The 13,134-nt window shown below is 38.2% G+C and overlaps 1 protein-coding gene across 1 annotated transcript in view; it reads left to right on the top strand.

The window, feature by feature from the left end:
* DSG4 (desmoglein 4) overlaps window positions 1–12,763 on the top strand; it is a gene marked incomplete at its 5' end in the record, with an annotated part of 30,200 nt that extends 17,437 nt beyond the window's left edge. Inside the window, 5 exon segments of the mRNA XM_057526198.1 lie at window positions 1,165–1,329; window positions 1,881–1,893; window positions 3,990–4,194; window positions 5,766–6,066; window positions 12,661–12,763. Coding sequence (XP_057382181.1) covers window positions 1,165–1,329; window positions 1,881–1,893; window positions 3,990–4,194; window positions 5,766–6,066; window positions 12,661–12,763 — 787 coding nt within the window.
* Between the last annotated feature and the right edge of the window lie 371 nt (window positions 12,764–13,134).

Here is a 13,134-nt window from a genome sequence, read left to right as displayed (position 1 = left end):
GGTATTACCATTTTTTTCAGAATTTTAATAGTGTTTTAGAGGCAGTAAGGGCTCCAACTGGTTAAAGGAGTAATTGTGTCCAGGGAGCAATTGTAAGATCAAAGAGCCACCCACAGTTACTCTATGAGTCTCTTTGGTCTTTTATGCCCTGTTGTACTACCCTGGACCCAGGATGATTAAGCTATTTTATAAACAGTAAGACATCATTAAAGATGAGTCACTAATTTTTTCCTTTAAAACTGTGTTATCGGATGACTTTGCGGCTAATTTCAATCTCCTGCTTGACCTAAAACAAACAAAAAAATGATAACGGTAGAAGCTGAAACACAGGTATCTCAGAAATTTGATGAGCCTAAAGAGAGGTCAGAATTGGAACAATAGAAAGGTAGGTATTATGGACACCAGATACACAGATTATACAGGAATTAGACCTATATAAGATATTCTGGGAAATAACAATACTGAAATATATAAGTATTCTCTCTGTCTTTTCCTTGTCTTTCTTATTTTCTTCCTTCCAATATTTTTGGAGTGAACAAAGTCTACTGACCTGTAAATTACTTTTGAAATTAACAGTTTTGATTACTTAATCAGTTAATAAATTGACAGACAACAAAAATTATGAAGTCTATCAGGGGAAAGAATATGCCAGATAAATGCTTTGGACGTTTGAATTTATGCCTGGTACAGAGACTAGATTTTCTTTCAATAATGTCAAGAACTTTGAATCCATTACATGTAACAAAAATCCATATACACAATCTGGCTAGATGACACCAAAACCCCTAACAGGCCAACAATGAGGTGCTCTGAAACCAACATGCCTTAAAATCGAAGAAAAACAAAGTGTACCACATGTGAAAATGAATAAAGCATATTCCCTCAGGAGACAGTGCTGTGATTTCATGAACAGACCTGAAATAAATTCATACATTTTATTAACAATTATATTAAGAGCCAGAAGAGTAATAATTATAAAATTATAAAATTCTTTTGTGAATCTGTGCACTAATATGTTCAATACTGGAATTTTATTCTATTTACATTTTATAAACCAAGTCAATTATCACCATAAAGAATGCAAACACCATACATAAGTTCAGCACATTGTGTGGCTTAAAATGATTAACTTTCATATAAGCAAATGATGAATGGATGAATGACTTTATTTAAAAACAGGTGTATCATGGGACATGATGCAGGCAACTGGTTAAAAGTAGATTCAAGGACTGGTGAGATACAATTTTCTAGGGAATTTGATAAGAAGTAAAAATATATTACCAATGGGATATACACAGCAGAGATCCTGGCTATAGATGATAAGAAAATGTATTTTCAAATTTTAATAAAATTATTACTATTACATTCAATACAAATATTATTCTAATGTTGATGTTAGATTGACTCAGATAAAACATACAGTTTATTGGTGTCTGTAAGACTCACAGAGAGCTCTAAATACCTTAGGTCAAGGACTGAATTCAGTATCCTTTTAACCATAATTTACATTTAAGTCATAATTTATTTCACCTATTTCCAAAAAAGAATTGTATGTGACTTAACAGTGTAAAGCATAAAAGTTAAAATATATAAATAAAATTCAGTTTCTGCTTACGACCTCATCTCTTGAGATGGTTGATCAGCTTGTAGAGTATGTTAGAAATATTTACTTAAAGTAAGTGCTACAAGGGTGCACAAAATTCACCTGGGGATGACCTGCAGGAAAGGCAGTGTCCCGAAGTGTATAGGTATTTTAGAGCCACTAAAACTGAGCTACAATAAGAGGCCTCTGTGAGTGTTGTTGTCCAAAGTAAGATGTTAAAGACCAAGAAAGGATGGACCTAGAGTCTGTCATACAGAGTGAAGTAAGTCAGAAAGAGAAAAACAAATACCATATGCTAACACATATATATGGAATCTTAAAAAAAAAAAAAAAAAAAAAGGTCATGAAGAACCTAGGGGCAGGATGGGAATTAAGACGCAGACCTACTAGAGAATGGACTTGAGGACACGGGGAGGGGGAAGGGTAAGCTGGGACGAAGTGAGAGAGTGTCATGGACATATATACACTACCAAATGTAAAACCGATAGCTAGCAGGAAGCAGCCGCATAGCACAGGGAGATCAGTTCCGTGCTTTGTGACCACCTAGAGGGGTGGGATAGGGAGGGTGGGAGGGAGGGAGACGCAAGAGGGAAGAGATATGGGGGTATATGTATATGTATAGCTGATTCACTTTGTTATAAAGCAGAAACTAAGACACCATTGTGTTATAAGCAATTAAGCAATTATATCCAATAAAGATGTTAAAAAATAAAAAATTGAATAATGTTTGAGGATGGATCAGAGACAGCAGAAAGTGAAGTAAGTTGAATCACCTTAAGCTGCTAAAAAAGGCAAAAACAAATGCAGAAAAAAGAGTGCATAAAAAAAGAAATCTTGGAAGAACATAGGGGTCAGAAGTATCTGTGATAGGGAGGCGTTCATAAGCTTCTCTAAAAAAGGATGATTCAAAAGATTGAGAGTTTCCTGCTATGTAATGTAATTGTAGAAGGAAAGGCCGATAATAGGTCGTGTTTTCCTTAAAACTGAGTGATGGGAAGATTGTATCTATTTTTGTTTCAATTTGCTCCGATTTCCAACAGCTTTAAACATAATGCTCTACTTTATTTGTAGCTCACTTACCAATAATCAGACTTATTCAAGCATAAGGAATACCTTAATATCCCAAATGTACTTATTCCCTTATTACCTGCTAGTAAATTATGCAATAAATGTTATTTTCAAATATGGAAAAAATAAATAAATTAATTAATTAATTAATTAATTAAATAAAGACCAAGAAAGCACAAGGTTATTCCAAATATAAGATCCAAATTAAAAGTCGTTAAGTGCAGATGCACTGAATTAACTTGTAATTGAGCTGCTTCTCACCTGGGAAAATCTATTAAACATTCCTCTTGGGCTTCCCTGGTGGCGCAGTGGTTGAGAGTCTGCCTGCCGATGCAGGGGACACGGGTTCGAGCCCTGGTCTGGGAAGATCCCATATGCCGCGGAGCAACTAGGCCCGTGAGCCACAACTACTGAGCCTGCGCGTCTGGAGCCTGTGCTCCGCAACAAGAGAGGCCGAGATAATGAGAGGCCCACGCACCGCGATGAAGAGTGGCCCCCGCTCGCCGCAACTAGAGAAAGCCCTCGCACAGAAACGAAGACCCAACACAGCCATAAAATAAATAAATAAATAAATAAATAAAATAAAAAATAAAAGTTAAAAAAAAAAAAAACATTCCTCTTGGTGAGTAGCAACAGGAATTTGTTTATTTAGCGATAGCTAATGATTCTCCAGAGCAATGTCTGGGAAACCAGCTACTACATAACAAAACAACAGAAAAAGATCAGTAACCAGGAAAGAAGGGAGAAAATAGATGTCCCAGATACATACCTAATAGAAGATAGATATTGTAGGTTTGCATTAAGTTTATATCTGAGATTTACAGTAGCCAAACAAAGAGAAAGATAAACGGGCAGTATAAGATTGAAAGAGAAACCATGGTAATGCCCAAACAATTACAGTCCATACATTCTAATCTTCATCCTATGAGTGTCACTTTTAACATCTGGGTGGGTGAGTTATATAAATATTATAGTCTTATTTACTATCAGTATTCTAGAGGGCCTGTTCCTAAAATGAATTCTAGCCAGGTTGACCAGAGCCAGTGCTTGTACATTCAAGTAAATAAAAAGAAAAATACATCAAAATGTATCCACAGAAGCCTAAAAACAAGGGCCATTGTTTATTCATCTAAGCAGAATATCTTCAGGAGATTGAAGCAGGCAGGAACCTATCACTCTCCATCTCAGGAATCAGTCATACTATTCCTCTGTGCTGTGGCATCATTGTGGGATATGAGAAAGAACTTTCTCCCTGACATCATTTATCCCAACACCCAATATGTTTTGCTGTTTCAGATGGCTCTGGGAAAACAGCCACGGAACCATATGTATCGAAGTTCCTGATATCAATGATTACTGCCCAGTCATCGTTGCTGAGAGGGAAACCATCTGCCTTGCCTCTTCCTCTATCCTTATCTCTGCAACAGTCATTAACGATCACTCTTATGGGTCTCCCTTTACCTTCTGTGTTGTTGATGAACCCCCAGGGACAGCGGACAGTTGGGATCTCAGATCAATAAGTGGTAAGCAGAATGCAAAGTTGCTCATACTTTAAGACCAAAAGCAAAAATAAGTACCAAATAATTAGTCAAGTCACGCAACAATACTTTCTAACTCTATTTCCACCAAGAGTGTAAAGAGCCCATAATAGTATGTGTGTTTGTACCAACTGTTGCTACTTTAAAATGAAGGCCTCACATCGATAAAAATTGAGAATAAATTTCAGGCAACATAACACTATATACCTTGGGTTCTTTTTCCTGAGATGTTAAATGTATAATAGAAAATGAAACATTATGAGAGAACCTCATTTGGGCTACAATAGCTCCCTAATCACATATTCATTTGGGGAAACAGGAAACTTCAGGAGGTAGGGTGGTAAGATGGGGGTCAGACTACAGAGTCCAAGGTAAGTGGAAAAACCCACCTTTCTGAGGCCACCAAGCTTCTCCATTCATCTTAAAATGATGCCAGAAAAAAATGCCACCATTAAGGACTTGGAGGAAATTAAGTCACCTGTTTTCTAGCCCTTTCCCACAAAACAACTTTAATATTTTAAAAAGCTAAGTAATTCCATTAAAATCAAGACAACTCTGAATTCACCTTTCCCTACAAAGCCCAATATGCTATTCTAAATAATTGCTAACCACTTTTCCCTTATTCAGATCCTAGATACTATGAGTAAAAACATAAGAAAAAATGTTCAGCACGAAGGTTTGTAAAGGTATTTAAATGATATTATGCATTTGCCTGTAAAAAATATAGTCACATTGGAAAGAATATTCTCAGGTCCTATTTACATGTTGGTGTTGAAGAACAGAATAAAATCCCACCTTGAATTGGGAGATTGGGATTGACATATATACACTAATATGTATAAAATGGATAACTAATAAGAACCTGCTGTATAAAAAAATAAATAAAATAAAATTCAAAAAAAAAAGAATAAAATCCTGCCTAACAGGTTGTGGCCATGCCTTATTTGACTCTTATTTTGACCACAGGTCACATTTTGGTAGACCTAGCCAGCTTATCACATAACTAACTGAAAGTAATAACCCATAATAATAATAATAATAATTGACTGTTAAGGATTAATCAATTACTATTCATGATTTAGGAGTAAATCACCTCTAAACCCTCCTCGGGTTGATAAGCAAATTTCAACCTATGTTTTAAGCAATAGTTTCTATAAAAATCAATAGGTAATCATAGCACAAAGAATTAGGAAAATAATAGTTATTGGAATAATTTTAAATAATAGGACAGCAGTTTTGAATAAGAGGTAACAACAGTCTTCAGAAGGGTATTTGTAGACTACAATCCCAAATAGAAGACTTCCAATATTTCCTTTCAGCTCAATATTCTTCATTCACTGGACAAATATTCATTGAGTGCATATTATATGCTAAAGTATAATAGGATATAATATTATACTCTGGAAATAAGCATCATAAGCATTAATTTTAAAAAATACAATGTACTCTATGATTGAAGGAGCATGAAAAAAAATCAGGCCCTAAGTTAGTCTTGGGTATTAGGAACAGTTACCCCCAAGAAATTTTTATTTTCTCTCCCTTCTCTTCCTTCTCAGCTACCTCTGCAATCCTGACAGCTGAGCAGCCTTTATATCCCTTATATTACGAGATCCCAATCCTACTAAAGGACAGTTTTAACAGAGCATGCGAATTGCCGCAGATCGTGGAGTTAATGGCTTGCGACTGTGACATCGACAACATGTGCTTGTACCCGAGTACCACCGGCATCAGCACTGGGGACGGCAGCTCCGTTACCAGTGTGTCTGTCACTGATGACCAAACTGGGGGTTCAAATGTTGGTCTCGGACCAACAGGGATTGGCATGATTGCACTGGGCCTCTTACTACTGCTTCATAAGTACTGGATTAAATCACTGTTTTCAGCAGTTCTTCAAAATAAGAACGTAACCAGGTTCACTGGAATGGCTATGTTCAGTTTGGCCATTTCTTTATTTTTTTTAACATCTTTATTGGAGTATAATTGCTTTACAATGGTGTGTTAGTTTCTGCTTTGTAACAAAGTGAATCAGTTATACATATACGTATGTTCCCATATCTCTTCCCTCTTGCCTCTCCCTCCTTCCCACCCTCCCTATGCCACCCCTCTAGGTGGTCACAAAGCACTGAGCTGATCTCCCTGTGCTATGCGGCTGCTTCCCACTAGCTATCTATTTTATGTTTGGTAGTGTATATATGTCCATGCCACTCTCTCACTTTGTCACAGCTTACCCCTCCCCCTCCCCATGTCCTCAATTCCATTCTCTACATCTGCGTCTTTATTCCTGTCCTGCGCCTGAGTTCTTCAGAACCATTTTTTTCTTTTTTAGATTCCATATATATGTGTTAGCATATGGTATTTGTTTTTCTCTTTCTGACTTCACTCTGTATGACAGACTCTAGGTCCATCCACCTCACTACACATAACTCAATTTCATTTCTTTTTATGGCTGAGTAATATTCAATTGTATATATGTGCCACCTCTTCTTTATCCATTCATCTGTCGATGGACACTTAGGTTGCTTCCATGTCCTGGCTATTGTAAATAGAGCTGCAACGAACATTGTGGTACATGACTCTTTTTGAATTATGGTTTTCTCAGGGTATATGCCCAGTAGTGGGATTGCTGAGTCGTATGGTAGTTCTATTTTTAGTTTTTTAAGGAACCTCCATACTGTTCTCCATAGTGGCTGTATCAATTTACATTCCCACCAACAGTGCAAGAGGGTCCCCTATTCCCCACACCCTCTCCAGCATTTATTGTTTGTAGATTTTTTGATGATGGCCATTCTGACCGGTGCGAGATGATATCTCATTGTAGTTTTGATTTACATTTCTCTAATGATTAATGATGTTGAGCATTCTTTCATGTGTTTGTTGGCAATCTGTATGTCTTCTTTGGAGAAATGTCTATTTAGGCCTTCTGCCACTTCTTGGATTGGGTTGTTTGTTTTTTTTGATATTGACCTGCATGAGCTGCCTGTAAATTTTGGAGATTAATCCTTTGTCAGTTGCTTCATTTGCAAATACTTTCACCCATTCTGAGGGTTGTCTTTTTGTCTTGTTTATGGTTTCCTTGGCTGTGCAAAAGCTTTAAAGTTTCATTAGGTCCCATTTGTTTTTTCGTTTTTATTTCCATTTCTCTAGGAGGTGGGCCAAAAAGGATCTTGCTGTGATTTATGTCATACAGTGTTCTGCCTATGTTTTCCTCTAAGAGTTTGATAGTGTCTGGCCTTACATTTAGGTCTTTATACCATTTTGAGTTTACTTTTGTGTATGGTGTTAGAGAATGTTCTAATTTCATTCTTTTACATGTAGGTGACCAGTTTTCCCGGCACCATTTATTGAAGAAGCTGTCTTTTCTCCACTGTATATTCTTGCCCCCTTTATCAAAGATAAGGTGACCATATATGCGTGGGTTTATCTCTGGGCTGTCTATCCTGTTTCATTGATCTATATTTCTGTTTTTGTGCCAGTAGCATACTGTCGTGATTACTATTCCTTTGTAGTATAGTGTGAAGTCAGGGAGCCTGATTCCTCCAGCTCCGTTTTTCTTTCTCAAGATTGCTTTGGCTATTCGGGGTCTTTTGTGTTTCCATACAAATTGTGAAATTTTTTGTTCTAGTTCTGTGAAAAATATCATTGGTAGTTTGATAGGGATTGCACTGAGTCTGTAGATTGCTTTGGGTAGTATAGTCATTTTCACAATGTTGATTCTTCCAATCCAAGAACATGGTATATCACTCCATCTGTTTGTATCATCTTTAATTTATTTCATCAGTGTCTTATAATTTTCTGCATACAGGTCTTTTGTTTCCTTAGGTAGGTTTATTCCTAGATATTTTATTCTTTTTGTTGCAATGGTAAATGGGAGTGTTTTCTTAATTTCACTTTCAGATTTTTCACCATTAGTGTATAGGAAAGCAAGAGATTTCTGTGCATTAATTTTGTATCCTGCTACCTTACCAAATTCATTGATTAGGAGTTTTCTGGTAGCATCTTTAGGATTCTCTAGGTAGAGTATCGTGTCAACTGCAAACAGTGACAGATTTACTTCTTCTTTTCCGACTTGGATTCCTTTTATTTCTTTTTCTTCTCTGATTGCTGTGGCTAAATCTTCCAAAGCTGTGCTGAATAATAGTGGTGAGAGTGGGCAACCTTGTCTTGTTCCTGATCTTAGGGGAAACGGTTTCAGTTTTTCACCATTGAGAATGATGTTTGCTGTGGGTTTGTCATATATGACCTTTATTATGTTGAGGTAAGTTCCCGCTATGCTTACTTTCTGGAGGGTTTTTATCATAAATCAGTGTTGAATTTTGTCCAAAGCTTTCTCTGCATCTACTGAGATGATCATATGGTTTTTCTCCTTCAATTTGTTAATATGGTGTATCACATTGACTGATTTGCGTATGTTGGAGAATCCTTGCATTCCTGTGATAAACCCCACTTGATCATGGTGTATGATCCTTTTAATGTGCTGTTGGATTCTGTTTGCTAGTATTTTGTTGAGGATTTTTGCATCTATGTTCATCAGTGATATTAGTCCGTAGTTTTCTTTCTTTGTGACATCTTTGTCTGGTATTGGTATCAGGGTGATGGTGGCCTCGTGGAATGAGTTTGGGAGTGTTCCTCTCTCTGCTGTATTTTGGAAGAGTTTGAGAAGGATGGTGTTAGCTCTTCTCTAAATGTTTGCTAGAATTCGCCTGTGAAGCCATCTGGTCCTGGGCTTTTGTTTGTTGGAAGATTTTTAATCACAGTTTCAATTTCAGTGCTTGTGATTGGTCTGTTCATATTTTCTATTTCTTCCTGGTTCAGTCTTGGAAGGTTATACCTTTCTAAGAATTTGTCCATTTCTTCCAGGTTGTCTATTTTATTGGCATAGAGTTGCTTGTAGTAGCCTCTTAGGATGCTTTGTATTTCTGCGGTGTCTCTTGTAACTTCTCCTGTTTCATATCTAATTTTATTGATTTGAGTCCTCTCCCTCTTTTTCTTGATGAGTCTGGTTAATGGTTTATCAATTTTGTTTATCTTCTCAAAGAACCAGCTTTTAGTTTTTTTGATATTTGCTATTGTTTTCTTTGTTTCTATTTCATTTATTTCTGCTCTGATCTTTATGATTTCTTTCCTTCTGCTAACTATGGGTTTTGTTTGTTCTTTTTCTTGTAGTTCCTTTAAGTGTAAGGTTAGATTGTTTATTTGAGATTTTTCTTTTTTCGTAAGGTAGGCTTGTATAGCTATAAACTTCCCTCTTAGAATTGCTTTTGCTTCATCCCATAGGTTTTGGATCGTCATGTTTTCATTGTCATTTGTCTCTAGGTATTTTATGATTTCCTCTTTGAGTTCTTCAGTGATCTCTTGGTTTTTTAGTAACGTATTGTTTAGTCTTCATGTGTTTGTGTTTTTTACGTTTTTTTCGCTGTAATTGATTTCTAATCTCGTAGCATTGTGGTCAGAAAAGACGCTTGATCTGATTTCAGTTTTCTAACTTTTACTGAGGCTTGATTTGTGACCCAAGATGTGATCTACCCTGGAGAATGTTCCGTGCGCACTTGAGAAGAATGTGTAATCTGCTCTTTTTGGATGGAATGTCCTTTAAATATCAATTAAATCTATCTCGTCTATCGTGTCATTTAAAGCGTGTGTTTCTTTATTAATTTTCTGTTTGGAAGATCTCTCCATTGGTGTAAGTGAGGTGTTAAGCTCTCCCACTATTACTGTGTTACTGTTGATTTCCTCTTTTATAGCTGTTAGCATTTGCCTTATGTATTGAGGTGCTCCTATGTTGGGTGCATATATATCTATAATTGTTATATCTTCTTCTTGGATTTTTTCCCTTGATCATTATGTAGTGTCCTTCCTTGTCTCTTGTAACATTCTTTAAGTCCATTTTATCTGATATCAGTATTACTACTCCAGCTTTCTTTTGATTTCCATTTGCATGGAGTATCTTTTTCCATCCCCTCACTTTCAGTCTGTATGTGTCCCTAGGTCTGAAGTGGGTCTCTTGTTGACAGCATATATATGGGTCTTCTTTTTGTGTGCATTCAGCAAACCTGTGTCTTTTGGTTGGACCATTTAATCCATTCACGTTTAAGGTAATTATCAATATGTATGTTCCTATGACCATTTTCTTAATTGTTTTGGGTTTGTTTTTGTAGGTCCTTTTCCTCTCTTTTGTTTCCCACTTAGGGAAGTTCCTTAAGCATTTGTTGTAGAGCTAGTTTGGTGGTGCTGAATTCTCTTAGCTTTTGCTTGTCTGTAAAGCTTTTGATTTCTGCTTCGAATCTGAATGAGATCCTTGCCAGATAGAGTACTCTTGGTTGTAGGTTCTTCCCTTTCATCACTTTAAGTATATCATGCCACTGCCTTCTGGCTTGTAGAGTTTCTGCTGAGAAATCAGCTGTTAACCTTATGGGAATTCCCTTGTATGTTACTCGTTGTTTTTCCCTTGCTGCTTTCAATAATTTTTCTTTGTCTTTAATTTTTGGCAATTTAATTACTATGTGTCTCCGCATGCTTCTCCTTGGGTTTATCCTGTATGGGACTTGCTGCGCTTCCTGGACTTGGGTGGCTATTTCCTTTCACATGTTAGGGAAGTTTTCGACTATAATCTCTTCAAATATTTTCTCAGGTCCTTTCACTCTCTTTTCCTTCTGCGACCCCTATAATGCGAATGTTGTTGCATTTAATGTTGTCCCAGAGGTCTCTTAGGCTGTCTTCATTTCTTTTCATTCTTTTTTCTTTATTCTGTTCCGCAGCAGTGAATTCCACCATTCTGTCTTCCAGGTCACTTATCCGTTCTTCTCCCTCAGTTATTCTGCTATTGATTCCTTCTAGTGTACTTTTCATTTCAGTTATTGTATTATTCATCTCTGTTTGTTTATTCTTTAATTCTTCTAGGTCTTTGTTAAACATTTCTTGCATCTTCTCGAGCTTTGCGTCCATTGTTTTTCCGAGGTCCTGGATCATCTTCACTATCATTATTCTGAATTCTTTTTCTGGAAGGTTGCCTATCTCCACTTCATTTAGTTGTTTTTCTGGGATTTTATCTTGTTCCTTCATCTGGTACATAGCCCTCTGCCATTTCATCTTGTCTGTCTTTCTGTGAATGTGGTTTTTGTTCCACAGGCTGCAGGACTGTAGTTCTTCTTGCTTCTGCTGTCTGCCCTCTGGTGGACGAGGCTATCTAAGAGGCTTGTGGAAGTTTCCTGATGGGAGGGACTAGTGGTGGGTAGAGCTGACTGTTGCTCTGGTGGACAGAGCTCAGTAAACTTTAATCCACTTGACTGCTGATGGTTGGGGCTGGGTTCCCTCCCTGTTGGCTGTTTGGTCTGAGGCAACCCAACACTGGAGTCTACCTAGGCTCTTTGTTGGGGCTAATGACAGACTCTGGGAGGGCTCATGCCAAGGACTACTTCCCAGAACTTCTGCTGCCAGTGTCCTTGTCCCCACGGTGAGCCACAGCCACCTCCCGCCTCTGCAGGGGACCCTCCAACACTAGCAGGTAGGTCTAGTTCAGTCTCCACTGGGGTCACTGCTCCTTCCCCTGGGTTCCGATGCACACACTAATTTGTGTGTGCCCTCCAAGAGTGGAGTCTCTGTTTCCCCCAGTCCTGTTGAAGTCCTGCAATCAACTCACACTAGGCTTCAAAGTCTGATTCTCTAGGAATTCCTCCTCCCGTTGCCAGACCCCCAGGTTGGGAAGCCTGACGTGGGGCTCAGAACCTTCACTCCAGTGGGTGGACTTTTGTGTTATATGTTTTCTCCAGTCTCTGAGTCACCCACCCAACAGTTATGGGATTTGATTTTATTGTGATTGTGCCCCTCCTACTGTCTTATTGTGGCTTCTCCTTTGTCTTTGGTTGTGGGGTATCTTTTTTGGTGAGTTCCAGTGTCTTCCTGTCAATGATTGTCCAGCAGCTAGTTGTGATTCTGGTGCTCTCACAGGAGGGAGTGAGAGCACTTCCTTCTACTCCACCATATTGGTCCAGGGCCACAAATTTTGCTTCTTCCTTAGTTTTCTCCCACCAAAATTATCAGCTCTGTGAAGGCACCGTCAGTGGCTGCTTGTGTGTTGTATTTCCAGTGCCTTGCTCTGTGCAGTTCTGGAGAGGAGAGGGCCCCACACAATGCAGGGCTGCACAGGGAAATGGTGAGGGCGGTCTCCAGGCACAGAGAAAGAGGCAACTTATGGCTGAAGCCTTTACTGTGCTTTCTTTGGAAAGAAACAGGTGAGGAAGATTCTGTCCAGAAGTCTTGATTGGCAAAATGAATGAATTGAGTGCTCAACTGAGCAATCAATAAATGGACCAACTAGGTCTCACATTGGTAGCACAGATGCTGGTACTCACAAATGGCTCTTCATCTGGGACAAAGGGATGGACACTTCCTCAACAGCTAACAGCGAAGGGAAGCATCGCAAAAGTCAGACTCCACCATGACCTAACCCGACAGCCGTGCCAGCCGCCAAGCCTCGGTTGAGCCCTTGTCTTTGCCTAGGGCCGTGGGCTCAGCGGTCGGGACCCGGAGGCCGCCTGTGGAGCTGGGAGCTACCTAGGCGGCCCCACGCAGGCTTAGCCGGGTGAGCGCCTGCCACCAACAGTTCTTGATAGGACTTGCTTAAACACAAACTTAATAATAATTGATTTAAACAATTCTTAAATTTTTAATAATCTAGTAAGAATTATGATTACCTGATGTATACCCATCATTTATGCAGATTCTGACAATCAATAAATGTAAGTTGATTGAATAAAAGAATGAACCATTAAATGATTATTATAAATTACCATATATGCTTAGATACATTTCTAGTCTCTCCTTTATTACACTAACATATTATTAAGTATGCTGATAATTCTATTGTTACAGATGTACTACATTGTTTTTAGTATGTTTTGATATCTGCTAAGTGCAGTCGCCACCCAT

This window comes from Balaenoptera acutorostrata, chromosome 13 (assembly GCF_949987535.1).
Source record: "Balaenoptera acutorostrata chromosome 13, mBalAcu1.1, whole genome shotgun sequence".
Lineage (NCBI taxonomy): Eukaryota > Metazoa > Chordata > Mammalia > Artiodactyla > Balaenopteridae > Balaenoptera > Balaenoptera acutorostrata.
Note: the sequence above shows the minus strand (reverse complement) of the source record. Positions and strands in the feature narration are given on the sequence as shown.